The following is a 23,972-nucleotide window of genomic DNA, read 5'->3' on the forward strand; positions in this document are numbered from 1 at the left end:
CCAGGGAGACATCTAAGAGTTGCAGGACACCGGCCCTCAAGGACCAGGATTGCCCAGCCCTGGACTAAACATCTTGGAAAAATCTCTGAACTCTGATCAGAATCCCAGCGAAGTCAAAACCATGTTTCATGACGGGAACGATATGTTCTGGCTGATATATGAAGCTACGTATAAAACAAAAGCAAGAAGAAGTAATTTCATGACGGCAAAAACTTACATTTTATTTTCCCATAGGCCAGATTTGGGTTGTTCTGCTTATAGTCTTTTCCTCCATTATGGAAGTCCAATGACATAAATATATATATTTTTTTATTTTAGCTAGCAACTATATTTGAAAAAAATCATTACCTGATGTACATGAACATCTGTTTCTTTACAAAAACAATGCAAGATGAACATTAGCGTAATCCACAGCCATACCGTCTCATTCATACAGGATTTTTTTAATTCTCCACATGAAACTAAACATACTCACAGTGAATTTGCTGTAGAGCTCATATGTGAGCAGAGGATTGGGCAGCTCCCTGAAGTAGAGCTTACATAAGGATCCCACACAGTGGATGTCCTGGAGGTATACTTCCTTGGTAAGGTCAGGGCACGCCTCGGAGCAGAATTCCTGCCTGCACAAAAACATCCACACACACCGAGTTAGCTGAATGACGGGACTGTTCAGCACCCCAGCTCACTTCTGCTGCCCTCTGAGGCTCGTCACACTGAGATGCATCCGTCTGGCTGATGTTGTTGGAAAACAGGAAAACACTGAATTAGAGAATCTCATTTATTTCAAGGATGCCATTGAAAGATTTGCTCATATTTGATCTGCCTTTTGTTGTTTTATGACTAACAATGCTGCAAAAAAAAATATGCATTTGCCCTCTTAAGCATTGGAATTTTATGAATGACTTAAAGGCTTAAAGGTCATCAAACAACTTTATCATCAGAAAACTATAAACTCATGATGATTTTATTTGTTGCGGTAAATTGTAATAACTAGTTGTTCCACCACTGGCAGCAACAATTGTCATCAAGCATTTATGTTAACTAGCAACATATCTTTTACATCCATGTGGAGGAATTTTGGACTTAAATATGGACTTTGTCTTTATCTCTTCAAAACCTCTACTTGTTAAAGTTGCTGCAGTGCTTTGGACCGCTTTCCTGCTGCATAATTGAAGCTACTTGAGGTGATGGACAGACTCTACTTGAGGATTACTTCTATTCTTGATTTCGTCGACTACAGTAAGCTGTCAAGGTCCTGAAGCAGCAAAATGGCCCCAGACCGTCACACTGCCATCTTCATCTTTGACTGTCGGCAACGGAAATGCTTTGGTAATTTTGCACCAGTTATAAAAGGATGTACATCTGTAAAAAAAAATGTCCAAAGACTATTTTTTTCTCAAAAGTCTTGGGGATTATCAAGACACTTTTGGGAGGCTAATCTGAGTCGGTGCTTGACCGTGGGACTGCTCTATAGATGTACTTTACTTCCAGCCTCCTTCTTATTGTTTAATTGTGAACACTGACCCTAAGACTCCTCAGGGTCTTTGATGAGATCTTATCGTAATTTTGGTAGTCTGGAAAATTTTCCAACTGTTTCATGTTTTCTCTGTTTGAGAGTTACGGTTCTCACTCTGAGTTGATAAAGTCCCATAACCTTTGAAATGGTAATCTTGTCAATACTTTTAAGTGTCAGTGACTTTGTTTCTCATATTTTCTTGAATTTCTAGCTATTAGGCTCTGATTAAGGCATTAGTTGTTGCTTTTTGAGCTTATTTTGCTCACTCCATGTTGTCAGATAGGTCCTCTTTAAAGCATGTCTTTAGCCTACAGGTATGGCAGTAATCAGGTCTGGGACTAGCAAGTAAAATTACATCTAACATCCAAATTAAAAAGGGGTTAATGCCAACAAGTTCACAATTGAATAGGGATTTTTTTCTTATCGGACTGAGCTGCTTTGGTTACCCTGTTTTACACAACAAATGGAACCATCATTTGAAAACTGCATTTTCTATTTACACAGTGTAACTCTGAAACATTTATGTGCAGAAAAGAGGCTAAAACATAAGAAAAAAAAACCTGAAGGTAGGCAAATACTTTTTCACACGTCCTTTTCTTGTCGGGAGTACCTGAGACGCTGGATGTTTGAGGTGACCCCTGAGAGTCTGTAGATCCCATCCACAATCCCATACTGCTCAATAAACTCCGCACACTTCTGGAGAACCTGGGGAACTGTAGGAAGGAAATCGCATGAAGAGATTGGATTTCGTTTAGTATGTCTCAATTTCTTTGCACTACGCAGACAGCAGGAATAAAGCAGTAAAAATAAACAGCTCTGATAGTCACGCTTTAACTGTAACAATGCACAGAGGAGTAAGCCCATGTGATGTGGTTTGTTTTACTACACGCCTGCTCCTTTGCTCCTCAGGGTCGATGACTGTAGGTGGACGTAGGCAGGAAGTTAAAAATGGTTTGTTTGTTTCAGAGGAAAGTTGACACACCCAGTCCTTGTGGCTGGTATTACTTACGACATTTCCTCTAATAGAAATAGGCTTTTGTAATGTTACCACTGACCTACACACTGCTTTCCTAACAACAGCCCATCATCCCAGTAAACAGCCCGGCTGTGGTTTTTAAAGTGTCTGTGAAATCGCATGTCTGATTTTTCTGACCACAGCTTCTCTTCAACTAATAACGATACTAATAAGCGACTGCAGCTCAGTTTTATTCACCGAGGTTTTCACAAGGTTTGCTGTGACGCAGAAACAGATCAGTGAGCTTTGTCGTCAAGTATTGGGCAATGTTGCATGTGATTTGACAGTTTTAAACAGATTAATCATCTTTTTCCTACGTTACTGAAGGGTTTTAAGTAGTAAAACGCAGAGTTATGATTTAAAGTCTTGTGTTTTTGTGATGCAGTGTGACATGTAATCAGAAATCTGAGTTTTTGTCCTGCAATAGTACTACATACATGGCTTCTACTTATTTCTTTTTTTAATTAAAAAAATAATCCTCATTTGTTTTTCTCAAGTTTAACACAAAATAGAAATCTTTTCTGTGCTAAGTCTATTTAACTCAATCTATTTTGGCTAGTAAGAGTTTCATACTCATGCACAGCTGGGTACATTATTCATATTTTGAATTCTTTCTCTCTCTCAGTGCCTTATTTTCTGGTATTAACTTCAAATATTTTGGAAACAAAGATGCAGAACCCTTCTTCCACAAAAACGAACGCCCGAATATTTCTGGCAAGAGTTAATTTCTCACAGCTCACCACAGAAAGCAACAGATATTTAAATTCTCGTCTTTCTGACCTAAGTAATTGGATTTCTAATTGCCTGCTTGTGGTCAGAATCTGAAAGACGAGCGACTCCTGGGTTGTCATTTAGCTCCTCTCTGTTTAGACACGGGGTGAACTTTTCTCATAGACTGGCAACAAATATAGTTGGAGTTTGGACGTATTTCTGAAGATACAACAGCACATGTAATAATTTGTGGGAAGCTTTTAAACTTGAAAAAAGAAACAGTCCATGGGATCAGTTCAAACATTTCTTTTTTCACAGATTTTTATATTTGTAGCTTTCTCTTTGAGTGTAACTTTTTAAATCCCTTAAGAGCAGTGCAGTTTAAAAAATTTTTTTTAAAAAAAAAGCATTTCACAACAACAGTACTATTTTGTTAACTTAAGTGACATTTCGGCACACAGAAACACAAACATAACTTTCATAAACACTTTTATGTAATTAAATGAAAATCGTTTTGCACATTTTCTGTTTTGATTAGGAAAAAAAGTGCCTCTTTTCATTTGTATTTACTTGTTTTGTTTGAGTTGCAAATTTTATAATCACAAAGAAACAAAACGTACTATTAGTCGTAGTAATAATAATAGTATTCATTGTCATTTATATATGAGCACCTGCAATACTAAAGTAATCAAACCAGTAAATGGAGCTATAACAAGAGGTTTTATGCAGGCAAAAAGGTTTTCCATAGTGATTTAAAAATACTCAATCTTATAAAACTAACTGCAGTGGAAATGAAAATAACCTATTTAATTTGTCTATAAATATGCTTGTTCTTGCAGAGGAGATGACTCAATCATCTGCAGCAGCAAAACATTCTGTTATATGCAGGGTGGTGGACGTTAGCTGGTTTTATTTGTGTTTATCTACATCAAGAAAACTTGTGGCTAGACAGCCTGTCTGCGCTTTGCCTCTTGTAGAGATGAACATATCAAAAAATACACAGATGACGTTAGCCTGCCTGAACAGACGGAAAAGAGCCTGCTGCAGAACAGCATTGTGTAAGGGCTAACCATTTGGATCACAGGGGTTTTTTTTTAAGAATAGATTTATTTACGCTCCTTTTATTTCTGTTTAAATAATAATATTTTAAAAAACTTATTACAAATTGTGTTTTTGTATTGCTAATGGCTAAACAGCAGATTTACAAGATTTATTTTAAGGTTACATTTGGGCTCTGGGTCGATTCAGACCTTTACCAATTCGGAACCCTGAATCATATGCAGGTGTTGTTATATCGTCCCATTAATGACAATTTGGTATAACCATACAAAGATACACAAATATACATAATCATTTCATTGAAGGTTACTTTTGTTGTTAAGCAAGTATTTTGACAAAATGCAGAGATCGATAATAAACAAAATGCTCAAATTTCATGGTTCATTTTAATTGAATTTACTCCTTTTTTTAAGAGTTTACATAGTGTTAGTTTCTAATCTCCTTGATTGTGGTTTGATCCATGTCTGGGTCAGATGACTCTTAAAAACTATGACGCATTATGAGCTCCGATCAAACCGAAATACACTGCAGGACAAACACAACTTCAAGTTTCTGTTTACACCGCTTTTATGATTACTGCAGAACAAATCTTTGATTTCATTTTTAATCTTAAAGTTAAAAAGAAAGAAAAAGAAGGAAGTGACAAAAAAAGGGAGAAACAAAAAACAAGAGAAAGAAAGCAGAAGAGAAAGAAAGAAAGTGATCATTTGCCTCATAGGTTTTCCACAGCCCACCAACAGCAAGGACAATATGTCTGCTGCTGCCATGACACAAGACTCTGACCCACACCTCCTCCCTCACTTCCTGCTCTGAATGCTCCACCTCACACTGATCCCATCTAGCAGGTCTTTCTTAAATTTATCTTTAAAGAGTCTGTTCATGTGATTTCCGTTCACTTAACTTTCCGTATGTATGGAAACTTTCACACAAAGGTTGTGAGAAGTCAAAAATAAAATCTATCTTTATATGTATATAAAAAAAAATGTTTTTCTATTAAACTTAACACATTGCTGTGTTATCTCCTTTTGTCTTTTTACTTTTCCACCATACAAAACTAATAGTGATATCTGGTCTAATTTTGACATAAAACTTGTCGTAGGAGCTGCACACAACAGGAAATTTACACAAAAAGAATCTACGAGCCCCACCCTGGGTTCATTAAATGCAGCCAATGGGTGAATGAATGTTCATAATAAATGGAAAACATATGTATTTTGATAAAAGACATCTGTAGTCTTTTAAACAAAAACTGTTTCTTACATAAAAACTACATATGTTTTGTCTTTCTTCACAAATGGCATGTTTGTAAAAAAAAAAAAAAGATTAAAACAGCTAAAGTAGTTCAAAAGGTAAAAAAAAAAAAAAATGTATTCCTTCATGTGTCTGCGTAAAGCAACCAGTGAAGGACATACTGTCTAGGTAGGAAGTGCTAATTGCCCAATAGTGTTAGATTTCAAAGCAAGCGTTACCATCTTGTCCTGAGCCCTGGAGATGTTCTGTCAGGTCACAGCCGAACACATTCTCACTTCCTTTCTTTTTGGTCTTCTGCTTGTTTCCTTTATTCTTCATGTGGGCTCCAGTTAGTAGTCCAGAAGACTGAAACAGAAAGTTCCCTGAAAGCACCAGAATTGATCCATATGAGCCCAAAAACCAGAAATTAGTCGGCAGGTCAAAAGGCAGCCGCACAGGAATCCCAGCACACAGCTCCCAAATGCCTGCATCCGCTCGCACCCTGACAGACCGTACGGCTGCTGCTGACGTCACTTTTCAAACTTCAGCTCTTTTTACATGGCTCGTTCTTCGGGAGATGAGCCGAGAAAAGACGCGGTGGGACTGTTCCTCATGGTGCTCAGCTGAATTATGTGAGCTGATCTGGAGAAACAGCATTAGAATCGTTTGGTTTCCTGTTGTTTTTTCACCCCCAGTCTCTCTCTCTTGCTCTCCCTCTCTCTGCTCTTTTATCTCCTCCTCTTTTCCTTCATTCCAGTCTGTTCTCCTCACTGGTTTCTTCTGCAGCTGAGACACCCATCCATTAGGAACATGGCTATAGTTGCTTTTTGAGAAAGACTTTCTGCGTTTTCTGAATTGAGGGATAGCCTCGTGGCAGTGATGTGGCAGGGATTTTTCAAGCGTCCAGACTATGTAAGAGGGAGGGAGACGAGGTTATGGGAGGAGGAGAACAGCTGACATCTGTTTCTCTCCCAGTTACTGACCCCTCTTATATATTTTTTTTTCTCCCCTCCGTTATGTCCTCATAGTTGGAGCTAATGGGAAAGCTTCTCCCTGCCTTTCCTGAATGCTCCCAATGTATACACAGTTTCCTGTGCAAAGAGCCCAGGCTCAAAAACAAAAACAGACGGGCTCTGAAGGAAGAGGAAAGTGGGAGGTGACTCAAGTGAGGGCCTGAAGGGCACAGATGGGAAACGAGGGGGGGGGGAAGAGAGTTGGTGGACCAAGATGGACAACACGTGGTTCTCATTACTAACTGCCTTGTATTTTATTGTTTTCCTTTTAAATTAGACTGCAGCGTCAATGAAAACACAGAATTAATCAGTGCAACGTGTTGACTTTAAATGCAGGGAGTTAGTTAATCACGGTTTCCTCCACAGCTGCCCTCCATGTCTCCACCAGATCTATTTCAGTTACATCCCAGCTCTGGAATGCCAAGCCTGGTAAATATCATGTAATAGTGCAGGATATACCTTACGACCGGAGCCCTCTGACTCTCACCACGTGAGAAAATAAAACGCTAAGGCAGTAAATTTAATTTTATGACTTTGTAACCAAGGATAGATGAACTGCCTGTGACTGCACACCTCACCCTACTGTATAAAACTGTATAAAAAGATGCAGTGATCAACCATGAAATTGATAGAATATCAAAATTTCATTTGCATTTTGTTAGAGCTGATTCACCTTGGAGAAGAGGTGAAGCATCTCTACGAATCCAGAATTATTAAATCTTATTTTAAGACACAGTAATTCCACATTCTGTAAATTAGACTCACCAGATCCACGCTCTTCCAATCAATCTTCCTCATCTTTGAGAAACACTGAGTTCCTTGCTGTACGCCATCCTGACCCCGTTTTGGGGCTTGGTTTTAAATATCCTTGTGATCTGGTGCTTATAACTTTTGGCTCATTCCTTTGTCAGTTTTTAAAATTCATAATGCAATTTTTAAATGAATATGGTAAATGTCATAGTAAACCAATGCTTGGTACACACAGATCAAGATTCTAGTCATGAATCCCAATTCAATGAACAGAACGCAACTGGATTACTTCACCCGTTTCTTGAAAATGTTTTATGTTTATCCAAGATAGGTTTTTAGTTCTGAGTTTGGATGGGGGTCATTTTTCAACAAAGTTAAGCACAAAATTACTAATACCTCTAGATTTTGCATATATTTTGGATATAAAAACATATTCAACCATTCATTAAGTTAATGATTTCATTTTTCAATGAAATGACTATAAAACACATTTGTTTAGTACCGTATTTTCTATGGAGCGCACTTCACTATAAGCCGCACCCACAAAGTATTTTTTTAAAAAGCTGGAAACGAACATGTATAAGCAGCACCGGGCTATAAGCCGCTGGTATCTCCGCCTCTCTAGGTTTTCCAAGCAGAGGGCTTGGTCCTGAATAAATCTGCTATTAAGGACGAAGCCCTCCGTCTCCAACGCGATCCATAGATTCATCACGCCGAGTTTACATGCAGCGGCTCTATTTCCCTCCTGTACTGACAGATCGACAACCTTCAACTTAAAAGCTAAATCACATGAACTTCTTCGTGTGGTTTCCATGATGAGGGGATACGAGTTTGAAAACATTTTTCTGTGATGCCTGCTGCTAGCATGCCCTTGTTCAAATGAAAATTAGCGCTTTCTTCTTTGATTTCCAATTTTGACTTCCAATGATTAACTTCCTGCTAAAGAGCCCCCTGGTGGTTGAAGAAAAATCCACAGAAAAGCCGCGTGGGAAAAAAGTAGCGACCTCAATAGGATATTCTCCACATGCTCCACATTGTGTGATGTTTGCAGTACAGTGCGATGAAGAGTGTTGAAATGTCTGTTTGGATAAAACAGAAAACATACACAACACAGAACAGAGCAGCCAACCTCTCAGGACAGGTCAGTTATTTGTCTACATTTCTAGAACAAGGGACAACCTCTTGAGAACACTAACATGCTCATTTTAGCGAAAGAAGATCTGTTTTTGGAAGAGGAGTGAAAAAAGTACAAAAATAGAAAATAAAAAAACAGCATGACAAAGAGAAGAAGGGTCCAGCAGTTTTGAAGTCCAGCCTTTGATGGTCGGTGTCCTGCAAACTTTTAGGTGAATCTTTTTATTCAGGAGGACGACTGGAATTTGATCTGAAACACCTGATCTGTGGAGGTGAGTCGATTCACAGCTGACTCACCTCCCCAGATTAATGTGATGGAGGTGGGATGGACATCATAAATACTTAGAAACCTAGAACTATCAACTTATGATCAGAACGGAAGCCTGTCAAGCAACCTAAAACCAAAATAAAAGTCCAGTTTCCTCCTATTTTAGCACTTTGGAAATACAGTAGGCATGAAGCAACATCATTACTTGGAAAAAAGGGATTTCAGCCACATGTTCTGTCCAAGTCCTATATCTGGTTTACTTTTACCTACCTTTTGACCCTTCCCAGCAGCTGTGGGAAATATAACATTTTAGCTTTAAAAGGAACGCCAGCGATTAATGGCAACGCGCCAGAGCTATCACTGCTCTGTTTAATATCCTCTATATTATCTATTCTGCTCCCCAATGTCCAAGACAAGCAAACAAGAAAGCAGTTTGGGCGATGTGCACCTCAAAGAAACTTCAGACAGCATAGAAGTTGACATAGTAGAAAGAAAAAAAAATACAATAAGGTTATTTAACATGATGTACTTTGTACATTTTATAATAAACACGTTGCTGAATACATTACAGGGAATATGGACATGCTTTTAAAGTGTAGTAATGGAGAGGTCTGGTTTGTGAAAGAAATTGTTTTGGTGCTAAAAGTGTTTTGTGAATGTCACATGTTTGAGCAATGACCAGGCCTACCCTCTGCAAAACAAAGGTTTCTTTCTACACCATAGGAAAAGGACATGACATCATCCTGCTCATACAAAGCCTCAATATCCCACTCTTTCTTTGGGCTGGTAAATTTAAAAAAAAGGAAAAAAAGAAGACATGGTATTGTAAGTGAATAATAGGGTTCACTTGTGTCTTTATTTTTAGTGTTTGAGTACATGTCTGACGTGTAATGCTTTGACTTTTATATGTGTAACTCATCTGGTGCTCAGCTTAGTGAGGAAATGATGCAAAGGGAAGAAAAAAAATCAAGACATAAATGAATAATTACTACATAAATCTTGCTGTGCATGTACGACTCAATAAATCATTTGAAAAACACTAAAAAATAACCTTCAAACAGGTTTTAGACAGCCTTTTCTCTTAGCTGTTTCTGAATTACATTTTTTATTGGTATAATGTAATATTAAAATCCCAATTGTCATGTTTTTTTTTAGATATAAGTAGAAAATTATCATAATTTACAAAGATAAGTACTTGGAAAAAACTGTCTAAAATAAAAATGCATAAATACTAACTTTTGCAGCAAGTCTGTATGGATAGATCTTAGCTAAAAGAGGAACAAAAAAAAGAGATCCAAACTCATTTATAATAGCAATGAAAGAGTAAAACATTAAAGGGGGTGAGTTCTATCTATCTACCTATATTTCTTTTATATACCTGTTTATTTAGTTTCAATCTGCTTGAACTTCAGACAGATGAATAGATAACTCCTTTTGCCACATGTAGTACTCTCCAACTTTTCATCTAAGCTCTTTTGTTCAGGCCATGCTTCCTGTCAATGTGCCAGCTGGCAGCTGCAAAGCCTTATTAAAGTCTAAAAGCATACTTTAGTAACCACAAATTAATTTGCAGATCAACTTATGCAGGTATTTGTTTTAATGCAAAATACAGGGGGATTTGCATTTCATTACAACAATGTCACCGATGTATTTTTAAGTACATTTCACAAAGACATGATATTCTGTGGCCATCATTTTGCACTACAAACTAGACAATGCATTATTTAATTCAGAGGTGGTAAAATAAATTTGCACGGATCAGCAGGTGCCAAAACAAACCAGCAGATTCAGTTTTAGACCCATGCAGTCAGAAGCACGGATGGATGTTAATTTCCTCTTCAAATGATAATAGTGCATTTATTTTTGATGGGCACATTGTGCCGCTCATGGCCACTTTTTAAATTCTAATGGAATAATTAAAGAAGAGTCATTTTAGTGTCATTGCTGAAGGTTACAGAAAACGAATAACAATGTTCCAAGCCTTCAGTATGACACACCTGGATTGTGTTTTTGTGCTTGAGGAACACAACTGATTAGCATGATAGCTTAATTTCATACATCTTTGCTTTTGATGGAGCATGATAGAAGAACTAAAAAGTTCTTAATAAATAGATGTAGTGTTAAGAACTTCATCCTTTCTTTCAATATTGGTGCATCAGAAATATTTAGCTCCATTTCATGAAGGTACGAGCCTCAAAGTAAGGAAATGTAGCCCATACATTTTTTTTTACATATTTAGACAAGCCTATTGAATGTTAATTTTAACACCACTGAGGAATGAATAAATAATTTTCAACATTTTTGTAAAATGTGACAAAGCCAATCTTTTGCATTCCTTATTTTATGACACACAACACACCATGTTGTTCACATCAAATTCTGACCTAAAGACTTAAAGACAGTTAAGTAAAATAAAGTTTTTTCAGTGCTTCATCCTGGCTTGTACAGTTATCAGCTAAAGAACGACATAATGAAATTATTTTCATCCATATTGAAAAAATATCAGATCAACAGTATTTATCCAAATGCTAGTGTTATGAATTATCATTAAAAAAACACCTATTTCTTATTCTGAGGACTTTGATATATTGTGAAAATGCTTAGTAGCAAAAATCATCTCTTTTAATATAGTAATAAAAGGCCTACATCAAATATTTTCTAAGAGGTTGTGGTTGTTTCAATGGAACCTGATGATCACACTCATACACTACCCCCTGCTGGTGAAACTGCGTCTATTACACTGTCTTCAACAAGCTCAAAACACGCCCGTCTCTATCTCTAGTAAACTGCTATAATTGAGAAAGTTAGTTTTGTAACGAGGGATATTTCAACCTATAAATATCTGATGATACATCAGGAGCACAATTTGAAAATTAATTCAATGTTACCCCTGATAAATGCACATTTATAACAAGAATGCTTCCAATATATGCTGGAGACACTGATGAATATATTAGTACCGTCAGAAAATCTCTGTCACAAATACAGCTATGTACATGTCTCTCTGTTGCTATGCGATAATTCAAGCCTGTGTCACCTGGAATGTGAATGGTGCAAATAAAGTCACTTTGCGATCATTTTTCCTTTTTTGTCACAAAAATGTTTTAAATTATTAAATCAATTTTAATATCAGAGATAAACAGAATAAATACAAAGAGTCATTTCTAAATGATGACTTCATTTATTAAGAAACAAAACTATCCAAACTGACTTGATGGACTGTACAAACCAGTTTTAGAACTCTTTCATAAAGCATCAACAACAAAAAACATCAGCAGAATCAATTAGATAAACTATTTTTATTATAAGCTTGTAAAAACCTAAAGATACAAAAAAAAGGCTCAACATAACAATAGTCTCACTTATGACACATCCACCCAAAAGAAAAAAAAAAGCTTTGAAAATAAAACTGGTCAAGTGACATTCTTCAAGAGCTCAAATGGTATTGTTTTAAACTTTAAAATGTCAGCTGAGTTGTTTTAAAACTAAATGGTTTTCTTTACCAGTCTACACATTCATTCTACCACCCAAACAAAAAATGTCATTCATTAAGGAGAGATTAAAAAAAAAAAACACACATTTAGTGTTTAAAATATGTTGTAAATTACTAGTACTACAGCGTACTGCCAATTTATCAGGTGTGCAAAATTGTTTCTCGTACATAAATGCTTCCTTAATGAGAAGCAACCTTTGGCGATTCTGACACATGATTCTGACACAAAAACATACAAGGAGTGACCTGTTAACAGTAACAGTGCTGGCATGGGCACGCTTTTCATTTTCAAAAAAAAAAAAGAAATTGAAAGCACACCATGTTCTAAAATAATAAAAAAAAAAAAATCATTCAAATAATTTGATATATGTCAGAAACATGCTACAATTGAAGCAAATATGCAGATTTTCCTTCAGCAATTTTTTATAATGTTGATTTTCTTTAAAAGTTACAAAGTGGTATACAATCCGTCACCTATTAGTAAGTCCCACATGAAACAAAAAAAAAAGGATATAAGGCTTTAAAATTACAAAGAAAATAATAGTTTTACAAAGAAAATAATTTTGGCTCATTAAACTCGCTTCCTATAGAAACTTCCTATGATTGTAATCATCACTTAAGTTACTAAAGCAGATTTTTGTTTTACTAATGCAATAGACGTACAAATATAACCAAAAATGACTTTGGAGTGATAAAACTTACAATGTCATTGTATCCTTAAATTATGCCATAAGACAAATTTCAAAATAAAAAAAATATCAGTGTCACTATGAGACTACCTTTAAAAAGGAAAAAATCCACCATCTCTAACTGCATTTCTGACTTCATACTAACAATAGTATATTGATGTTACTGTATTTGTAGCATAAGTTTGTTTTTTTTCCATCTTGGAAGAAGAGGTTTTGTTTGTCATTTGCCGTCAAACTGATACAAATCTGAATCCTTCATCTGTGACAAAAGTGATCATATTTAGATCTTCATCAGTTGGATGGGCTCTGAACAACCTAATGGGTTTTCTCAGACCTGTACTATTTCCAATAAAATTAACTAAAAAATATAAACTGATTCTGCTGTGATCAGTCTGGAATTGAAAAGCTGTCCCAACACAGGGCCTTACAAAAGTATTGATACCCTTCTAGTAATATAAACTTGTTGTGTTATAATAAAATGTATTTTATTGGGATTTTATGTGGGACAAAATAAGAGTACGGTATTATTAAGAAATTAAAATAATTTTAAAAAATAAGATTTTCTGTTCAGTAGAGACAGGAAACTTTGAAGTGTCTCCAGTGTCAGCAAAAATGTTGTTTGACCAAGTAATTATGCAGGGAATATAAATGTAAATACACAATTTGCAAAATACTTTGTCAATCATTCCACTTCTGAATAATGCATGACTTTGTGTTGTTCCGTCACAAAAAATCCTCCCAAAACTCTTTCAACTTTGCGCTTGTCACTTGATTAAATAAAATAAAAAGATTCAAGGGTATCCTTACCTTTGCTTAGCACTGCAAACGATCTGCTTACATTTGAGGTACTTCATGTGCAAAAAATCAATAGTATAAATTCCTCCTTATTAAGATATTGTTAGGTAATGTTTACCTGTGCTGGCCTCACTATGTAATCTCTCTCTCTCTAAGATAACCTGCATCCTGGAACCTATTCAGCATCCTATTACAAGATCAACAGATTATGACTTTGTTAGGTCATACAACAACCAATCATTGTTTCTCAGGTGCCAAAACAAGGACCTAGTCAGTATAAAGTGGTGGAGACACAGGCAAAGAATAAGGCATGAGTGTGAATTAATCAGTGTCTGACAGGTAACAACGGTATAGAAAAAACAAAATTTAAAACTACTGGAATGAACGTAGTCTTCAATGAATGAAGACATGGAATGATATGCAAAACTGTGTTAAATATCTGGAATATCATCTCACCAAAGAGAATTCAGTTTGTCAGTGATCTAATAACCTTTCAGCACACGGTGGTCTCCACCTTATAATATAAAATAATGGGTGTCAAACTCAAGGCCCGGGGGCCAAATCTGGCCCGCCACAACTGTCTATGTGGCTCTCAAGTGTCTATAGGGTGACATAAACAGAACTTCAAGATACTGGTTGTGTGCTTAAATATTATTTTACTGGTCAAATCAAATTAGTTTTTAGTGCCAAATTACATCAATGTGAAGAATTGTTGAATATGAATTAATTTTAAGAAGTACTGACATTACCCTACATCCAGTGGGTTTGTCAGTAACTGACCTATTGGCGGTCGCAATGTGCCTTGGCATCATGTCAAGTCATATTATTTAAACTGTTTTGTTAATAGCTAGTTTTGATTAATATATTCTGCAACGGCCCTTTGAGGAAATTCATTATCTTGATGCGGCCCGAGCTGAAAATGATATCAAGACAAACAAGGACTTGTTTTCTTCCAGAGTCCTCAGCTCTGAGGCTGACCAATGTTAACTGTGATATTCACATAGAGAGGATACCTCCCGACTGATAAAGTGTCATATACGCAGCTGTTGAGTCCATCGACTCTCCACTTCTTTGTCGTTTGTCCTAATAACCTCATCCTAGAAAAGAAGAAATACTGAAATTATAATCAAGATAAATATATTACAATTGACTGAACAGACTGGATAATTTCTGTGCACACAAAATGACAAGAATTAAAAAAAATATATCAAATATCCACTCACCTGTTTTTGTTAACCTGATTTCCAGTGTCTCGTTTGTGAAACACCATGGTATAGCGCGCTACGTTAGCAGGGGGACGCACAATTTTCATTTTTTGCTGTTCGACTCTGTAAAGCAGAATCAAATATGTCATTGTAGTGGATCACATCTGCTTCAAATGTGACAGCACACAGATAATCCTTCTTACTCTAACATCATAATATTCCTCACCTCACTCTAAGGTCGTCATCTTCTCCACCCCATCCCCAGTAGTTGTTTGAGAAACCATTTACTTGAAAAAACTGGTCTTTGGTCATGGCAGTGACTCCGCCAAAGTAGCCTTTGTAACGGAGTCTGAGGAGAAAATAGACAGTCTTCTTGATAATAACAGACTTAAAGTTTTCACCAGAGAAGCATGTCACCAGTTAATATCGTTTTTTTTTAATAAACGGAGCAGAGTGAAGAATAATCACGAGGCTCAGACTTGAAAGACCTTCATTCATATACGTACTTGTATCCGGTGACATTGCGGCCGACGACCAGGTGTTTGGGCTGCTGGTCACAGATGTATAAGTTGTGGTCATTCTCGGGAACCAGGTCCACATCATGGAAGATGAAGCAATCCCAGCTAAAGTCTTTTATTGCCTCCAAATATCCAACATTAAGTAACTTCGCTCTGTTAAAAGTTGCATCGCCGGCCTTGAGTAAAAGAAAGAAAAATGAAACCCCTAAATTTGACATGAACTTCAAGGTACTGTTTAGAATACAAGGTCATATTTCTGTTCATCTCTTTAATTTTGTTATATTACAGTCAGATACGACTGACAAGGAAACAAATGAAATCCTTTTATCTAAATATACGGGATTATAGTCAAACCTACAGTGACTTTATTAAGAGAAACCAAACACAGGAAACAGAAGCCCCATTTATTTTCAGATTGTATCTGGCGTATCACATTTACATATTTACTTAGGGATAATTTGCATTTGGCAAATTACCTGGCAGGTGATGTTGACCTAATTCACTTCAATGTTCCCTAACAAAGTATGTCAGCACTGCATGGTAGCATGTTTTTAACATGTTTTATTTTTAAGTTATCGGCAGGGTTCCTAGATATTTTTCCATGTAAAAACAATACACTTTAGAAAGAAAGAAAGGAAGGAAGGACACAAAGAAGGAAGAAAGGGAACAAGGAGAGAATGAAATAAAACACAAGTGGACTTGAGACACATCAAAAAAGGGGAACACAATTTCAACACCCCTGCAGTAAAGGAATAGAAGGAAGAAAATCAAGGAAGGAGGAGTGAAATGAAAGGTGCAAAACACAAGTAAAGAAATGAAATAGGACACAAGGAAGTAAAGGAATGCAGAGCACTGAAAGACGAGAGGTAGCACAAAGAAAACTGAAAGGAGGAAGGAAAAAAAGCAGGGATACAACATTCAAACAATAACATGTGAACATTTTTTCTTCACACCATTTAAGATCTGGACTGCCATGAATGTTGATATAGGGAAGGACAATCTTAAAAAAGTACATTAAATGATGAGCCAAGTACAATCATATTAAATAATGTTTTTAAAAGAATGACGCCCACTAATTTGGTTAAACCTGTGTTGTCATAAAAACGTCTGACTGGTGTAGACGGTAACGTTCTCAGTCACCTTTACCAACTGAGAGTGATGTTTTGCAATCTAGACATCGTTATTGCACTGTTCCAATTCATTGTAAATTTTGCCTGAGTTTGCATTTTCCCTCTCGAAACACCTCATTAAAGCCAATTCACAATAAAACCTCAACTCAAATACAAGGAGAACCGGTAAGCGATATCATCAGTAAACCAATGGTGGCCTCCAAGCACAAACGAACTGCACCGCATGCAGAAATATACCTGATGGATGACGTAGATGGCGTAGTGCAGCTGCTGCCGCTGCAGAAATGGGTGCAGGTGGTGCAGGAGGTAGAGTAGGTGTCTCTCCCGGTTACGATGTGGAATGAGGATGGCTACGCTGTGCCTTGCTGTACAGTCTGAGGGCTCATACTCCCCTTTAGTCACTACTTTGTTTTCCTTCTCTACATCCTTGAGGTTCAGCGAAGATTCAAAGGTCAGCTTCGAAGCTCCCACTGGAGAAGCAATGTTGAGAGAAATTTAGGCAGATATTCAAGTCTGCTGTGAACTGCTGTCAGTTTCTCCATAACTGAAATACTTAAGCACAAGTAAGTTTTTATATTTACAGTCATATTTAGAATAAGCGTTCTGATGAGTCGTTTGTCAGAAAAAAATTAACCTTTGAAAATAAAGCTTTAGGCAAATATTAAACCTAACTTATATGTGATGTAGTAGTACTCTAATTTTAAATGTGTTTTCCTCAGTCCATTAGTCCTAATTAACAGAAATAAAGACTTGAACATATTGGTCTGTCTATGATTGACTGATATATGTTTCATATAGTGAATTAAGTTACTAAAAGAAAGAATAAGATAACTGTATAGTGATTTCAGATTTTAAAATGCTTCTAACGGACACCGGGACATTTTAGGTCAAAATAAGTTGGTAACTGAAATTGTTCCTGATTTCATTCACTTTGAATAAAAATCCTGCTCCACCTGAAGAAAAGCTGCCCAAGAGTATTGTGCTTGTTTCAACAATGAGTTGTTTTTAAACAACCCACACCTTTTGGTATGTTTGGTTCAAACTGACGTGGCACATTCTTTTTTGGGAGGGTTAAGCTCCCAAATGTATTAGATTGCCCTCAAATTAATTGGGCCGAGACTCCTCCCTAACCAGTTTCTGTTATGCTTGGAGATTTGTATAAACTTTCTCTGATTTATGTCTTTAACACTTCACAACTTTGCTATAAACTATGAGCACATCTTCAAACTCTTCATAGCATAGGTGGATTTGATTTAACATTTATCAAATAAATTACAATTTACAGCTTTCGCTCTGTTTAGTCCATTTTAGTCCAACTCTAATTTGGTTGCCTTGAAAGTCAGGTTCATTTGGAGAGATGTGAATGCGGACTCTGGTCTGCCTAAAAAACAGAGTCCTTGGTTCGGTTGAAGTGAACTCTGGTGTGGTTCAAATGCATGTCAATAACAAGTGAACTGAAGACTGCACCAAAAGCAGGAAGCGGACTTAGCTTAGGACATTATGGGTAAATACAATCAAAACAAACATGAGTCTAGCGTTAGCGGGCAAAACGGCTCATGGCCTTTTGCCCAGGACAAGAGAGAAATCCTACAACTACTAAAATCTAATGGCAGTACATTATTGTTTACATTTCATGAATAAAGAAGTTCAGATGTTTTTGTGTTGTTTCCTTCAGTGGTTCTTGGTGCAGTGTCACCACAGGTCAGGGGGTAAAACAGGTTGTTCAAAGGGTTTGCTTTGTTTGACACCATGCAGTGTCAAAGGGAACTGGTCCTGCTGGAAATGTAACAAATGTTGAATTGTGGTTCCCCATTTGAACCAAGTCAACCAGATAAGGTTTGAAAACACCCTGCCGTGGTCAAGCAAATTAAAATGATTCATTATGACCTGGCATTTTAACGAGAGTATGAGAACTATGTTATTTGCTTTCTATGTAAATACCAACCAAGATGAGTAACACAAATCTATTTAGTCAAATGAAGGATGTAGAAAACTAGTCATCACCATTTGGAATATCACTTTGAAATATACTTACCTAGCAGTGGAGACTCCTCTGGACAATCATCTTTTTCTGCTGAAATATTTGAGTGACTGGGTTCTGCGATCCTTGGGTTGAGTTCATCCGTCAGTTTGTCTTCTTTTACAGGAGTTTGTGTTGTAACAAAGTTATCATCAATGGTCCCGTTTCTGTCCCCAGTGAAACTGGCTTTCCAAGCCAGCACTGACAACAAGAGACCAATCAGAACAGCATATTTCCACCTTCGTGAAACCTTTTTGATGGCTGTACACATAATCATGATTTTGCCGATGTGACCACAGCTGCAGCGAATGTAGATGCTGCTATGTGTAGTTTAGGAGATATCCGTACAGGGCATTACTGAAGAAATACAGTTGGTCACAGAATCAGTGGTAAGTCATCCCATGCTGATGAAACATCCTGTTCGACTACAAAGTCAGCAAACTGCAGGAATAATCACTTTCGCTCAGATGGCTTTAAGAATAAAAGTTTAATTTAAAACAAATATCTGTCCCCAGATCTGAAGCCAAACACAGGAACTCAACTGTGAAGAGAACAAAGAGAGAAAACAGGTTACCAGATATGGATCATTTACATCAGGATAAAGTACAAACATAAAACACACCTGCTAAAAAAAAAGTAAGAGTTTACTTCTTTTCTAAAAGTAACAGCAAACTGCATTTGCGAAAGGAGTAGTTATTTGCTAGATTACATTTTCCTTATCATTTTTTTGTCGTTTCAGATCATCAACAAATTCAAATTTCAGACAAACATAACCTGACTAAATACAAAATATTGTTTTCTAAAGATTATTTAAAAGAATCCAACCTGCAACAACTGCCACCAAGCGTTTGTGATAACTGGCACAAGGTTTTAGTTTAATTCAGCCACACTGAAACGTTTTTCAAGCATAAATGGCCAGTACTTTCTCTTAATGTGAGTGCAGACTTTAATTAGGCCAACCCAAAACCATTAGTTTGTCTTTTAAATATGTTTTAGCTGGGTTTTTCTTTTCTTTTTTTTTAAATCTAATTAACCTTGCTTTTATTTAAATGTCATATCTATTTGTTATCTCATGGTTTGTTATATCATCTCAATTTTAGCTATGAACAATTTTAGCAACTTTTCATTAATAGATATATTTTTAATGATATTTAAGTCACTAATCTTGGCAAATATAGTCATTTGTTTTTTTATAATTCTGTTTTTTATTATTTTTATATTTTTACATTGTTTAGCATGTATGCTTTTAAACTTTGCTCTCTACGATTTTAGGTCTATGACTTTAAATTATTTGTTAATTTGTATTTTGTTTCACTTCATGTAATAATATGTGCACCTCCAGTGTTACATATTCAAGTTACATATTTATTGTTCCACAGTTCCTCTTCACCTCAAATTGATTTATTTATCCCTTAAGTCTCCATGGTCTTATCAATAATTGTTTGTCTCTTTACTTGTTTGATAATTTTTAATGATTGTCGCTTACTTCTTGTAAACCCTTCTGCTTTCAACATCTGTAAACCACTTTGTGTTACATTTAGCAGTATAAAAAGGGCTTTATAGGAACAGCTTACTTTGTCATGGATACTGAATGTGAGTCATAAGCATGTAACTGAGCCTGTTTCTCATATTTCTAAGTGTAGGTCAAACAAGACTGCCAACATTCAAATTGTTCTATTATATGTCATCCAAAAGACAAGAATAGTCTATGCTTTATTAATCAACATAATAGAAAACTTGTAAATGGTTAATTCTTCATTTCAAAAGTCCTTATTTGTCAAACATCCAGATATTCAAGCTTATGTCTGAACTATTTTGATGTAAAAAAATATATACAAAACCTCATTTATAAATTACCTATAAACAGCTTTTAAAAATATAATCTAATACTCTGATCAAAAAAATAAAAAAAACTAAACTTGATACATAATACATAACGTCCCTAAACCAGCAGCTGACTGTACTGATATTCATGTTAAACGAAAGTGTGCAATATATAATGACGAAACTATTTGGAAAAAAACGTGGGTCTGACGCTACTAAATTTTGCCCTGTAAAAACAAACATGTTACCAAAGCAATTGAAGTTATCACAATTAAAAAACTTCCTCAAGTTTATCTTCAAATCCTTTCATATTCTCTGTTCTTTTATTGACAACATAGACATGCTAACCACAGGTAGCTCATTATTATGAATGCAAAGACTGAAGCAAGAATATTACCATTACAATCTGTCTATATCGTTAACATTAGTGTTTAATGTTAATAATAACTGAGCCAGACAAGTTCAGACTTAACAACTAAACTACGGGCTAGAAGTCGAGTGCGGATGTAATGTCTACATCATCACTCAGTGTTTTATAAGTTAACATGTTAGGGTAATAATAGTAATAAACAGCCAAAACCACACACGGGTTAGTATAATTAAAGGAAAAAGAGCATTTATATTGACAATTTACGATTGTTACAGGCTTAAATTGCACAGCTTACCTTAAAACCAACTTTAAACGTCGGATATCAAGAACAAATAACGTGTAAAGTCAACTACAAGCCTTTCCGCTTACAGTATTTTCAAAATAAAATTTATATTTTTCTTTTCTTGGTGAATGCCGGGAATTGTATAGCAATAGCCTAAGTATGCTATTGTTATTTTTTTTTCATTACGGAACGTAAGCAGACATTTCTTTCACATTTTAAATGTAATTTGTAACTTCTCCCACGCGTTTCAATATGCATTTGGTATCTTGAGATAAAAATAAACTGTTAAAAATTCACATATTTTTCCTGTTTCATAATTCTTTACTTAATATGATGTTGATTTAATTGTTAAGCGTCGTTTACAAACTGAAAGACATTTAATATGAAGCTAAAGTCTGGTTTGTCATGTACTTCCGGTTCACGTTTACCAAAATAAGACGCCGTCAGTGCAGTCAAAATTTGAGAGACATCAAGTGTAAAACGTTAACAGCATCCTATACAAACGTCTGCTATTATAGATCATATCTTTCATTTGCTCGTATTTATTATATTTTTATGCAAGAACTCCCGCCTGGCCTGGCAATCGTTTCTTTCTTTTCTTTGTTGTCAGGCGTTTTTTTATATAAAGATCGAACCAAAGTTTAATCACTTGACTGTATAATCTGATTCAACACCGTTTTACACTTTGTTTTTATCAAAACTATTTCAGCTAACCTATGTTTGTGTATTTGTTTAACAATTGATACATCCAAATCAATGCAATATTATCTTCTTAAAGATCTTCCAACTTCTTAAAATTATTTAGGTTTTATATGTATACTGCCAAGAAAGAAAATCTACTAAAGTTCTCAAACTTTTTTTTTTTTTTTGTAATTAGAAGAGAGGCTATTCCAGATATTCCCAGTATGTGGTGCTTTTCACTCACAAGATGATCTGATTGCTGGATTATATTCATGCCCCCAAAACAAAAGGGTTATCTCAGATGGTTTTAACAGATGTTCCTCAGTCAGAAATTTGACAAATACCTCTTGGGAAAACTAAAGGAGAGGTTTTGTTAGTGTTGTCAAAAAAAAGAACAATTTTTTACAAAGAGATGCAGACAGCAGATTAAAGTACTACAAAAAAGCGCTGAGAGAAAGAACATGATAGGTGGAGCATCATGGCAGTTTTGTAGACTTTGTTATTTTATTTGGTAAAACTGTGAACATTTGCACAGCCATATAACTTGTAAAGTTGGCTTCCAACCTGAGCATTAAAAAAAATGTTCCATCTTCATGTCACAATGAAATCCAAAACCTCAGAACAAGTTCCATAGGACTGGAATGAGGAATGCTACCACATTAGAAAGGCAGTTCTTAATAAATAATTCCAGTCAACATTATGGGAGCTGGAGATTTCCAAACTGCATCTTCTGTTTCAGTTTTTGTTCATCAAATCCACACTTATATCTCACAAGAAGCCACTTGGAGTTTATGTTTCCCTCTATACTTTCTGAACTACAGCTTTTCAAGAAATAGTTGAAGACTTCATATTTTAAGAACTGGAAAGCTGTTTGTTTCTTCTTTTTTTCTTTCTGTTGAAAAGAAATTATGATAGGCTTCCTCGAAATGAGACTAACATGTCAAGTTGACCTACACTCCTTGCATTTAACAGAGACTTGTGATTAGCAAGTAGGAGACAGAGAGCACTCCTCGAAAGAAACGCGACAGAACAGCATAGACATATGATAACTGTTCAACCACACATTGCTGGAGTTTCATGTTATAGATCAAAACAAAGTAGACCATGATTGTGCTGTGAACAGAAAATGGTACATGTTTTTCAAACATTTTTTTTTTACAAACAAATTTGGTCTTTCATATTTTATTTCATGGTCCTGCTGGAAGGCAAATCTTGTCCAATTTTCTGACGCCTTTTGCTGGTTTTCTGCAATGAATTTCACCTTCTATTCAGCACTGATCAGCTTTTCTGTCTGTGTTGAAAGGCATCCTTAAAGCACAATGCTATGTGAGATTCATCCAGAGTTTTTAATGGGCCTCTTGGCTGCTTCTCAGATTCAAGTCTTCCTTTCCCTTCCTCTCAGTTTATGTGGACAGCCATGTTTGTTGTAACTTTTTTTTTTTTTACTTTTTACAACTTTATGCCTGACCAGTCTGCTGTGTTCTGTGGTTTTCATGATGTTTGCTCACTAATGTTCTATAAGAAGCCTTTGAGACCTTCACAACATTACAGTGAAGGTCTCAAATATTCATATTCACAGAACATTTGGGTTTATGGAGAAATTAAAGTATACACAGGTTACCTCTGTGTACTAAGTAGTAATGTCTGTTAATGTTTGACTGTATCAGGAGTATCAGAGGAAAGGGGCTTTCATGAGAATCCACACAATATTAAAAAAAAAAAAATGTTTTTTATAATTTTTTATAATTATGTGCTACTTTGTGGTGGTCTGTCACATAAAATCCCTATAATCTGAGGGTAATGACTGTAAGATAACATAATACTATGGATTATTTTTGAAAGACTCTACCTCAGGACCCTCTTTGTTTTCTTTGACTAAGGATGTGGGCTCCTTTGGTTCAGGTGCAGGAATGAAAATGCTGTACAATGTAACATAAGTTCAAAGTGTCCTTAAAATTGTGTAAGAGAAAAGAATATAAAAGGAAAGAAAAGAGAAGAGAAAAGAAAAGACAAGAAAAACAAGACCATTACCAACCCTCTCGACCTCTAAAAGTGACAATCAGTGAAGAAATAAAGACAAATGTCTTGTAGATATCCCACTCACGTAGAGAATAAACATAAAAATGTGATTTAATGGCTTTATTTATACAAAATATTCAATTATTTCTTAAAATTCTTACTGTAAAGCAGATTTAAACTGAAAACTAATGTCAAAGTTTGAGTGTAAGTTGGACTGACATTTTCTGTATTTAGTAAATTGTTTTTGTC

At 35.8% G+C, this 23,972-nt stretch overlaps 2 protein-coding genes across 2 annotated transcripts; both read right to left on the reverse strand.

The window, feature by feature from the left end:
* Positions 1 to 409: 409 nt before the first annotated feature.
* Positions 410 to 7,006, reverse strand: LOC106959936 (rho GTPase-activating protein 31-like). Its single transcript, XM_015052808.1, has 3 exons — positions 5,771 to 7,006; positions 2,127 to 2,229; positions 410 to 620 (listed from the first exon to the last, which is right to left on the reverse strand). The coding sequence occupies exons 1-3, from the start codon at positions 5,868 to 5,870 to the stop codon at positions 425 to 427; spliced, it is 399 nt and encodes a 132-aa protein (XP_014908294.1). The 5' UTR covers positions 5,871 to 7,006; the 3' UTR covers positions 410 to 424.
* A 5,091-nt stretch (positions 7,007 to 12,097) lies between these two features.
* Positions 12,098 to 21,105, reverse strand: b4galt4 (UDP-Gal:betaGlcNAc beta 1,4- galactosyltransferase, polypeptide 4). Its single transcript, XM_015052820.1, has 7 exons — positions 21,036 to 21,105; positions 18,562 to 19,087; positions 16,764 to 16,996; positions 15,385 to 15,572; positions 15,105 to 15,227; positions 14,897 to 15,001; positions 12,098 to 14,770 (listed from the first exon to the last, which is right to left on the reverse strand). Exons 2-7 carry the CDS (start codon positions 18,821 to 18,823, stop codon positions 14,635 to 14,637), a joined length of 1,047 nt encoding a protein of 348 aa, XP_014908306.1. The 5' UTR covers positions 18,824 to 19,087; positions 21,036 to 21,105; the 3' UTR covers positions 12,098 to 14,634.
* Between the last annotated feature and the right edge of the window lie 2,867 nt (positions 21,106 to 23,972).

Source organism: Poecilia latipinna, unplaced genomic scaffold, assembly GCF_001443285.1.
Source record: "Poecilia latipinna isolate Pla-1442-1.1 unplaced genomic scaffold, P_latipinna-1.0 Scaffold1135, whole genome shotgun sequence".
NCBI lineage: Eukaryota > Metazoa > Chordata > Actinopteri > Cyprinodontiformes > Poeciliidae > Poecilia > Poecilia latipinna.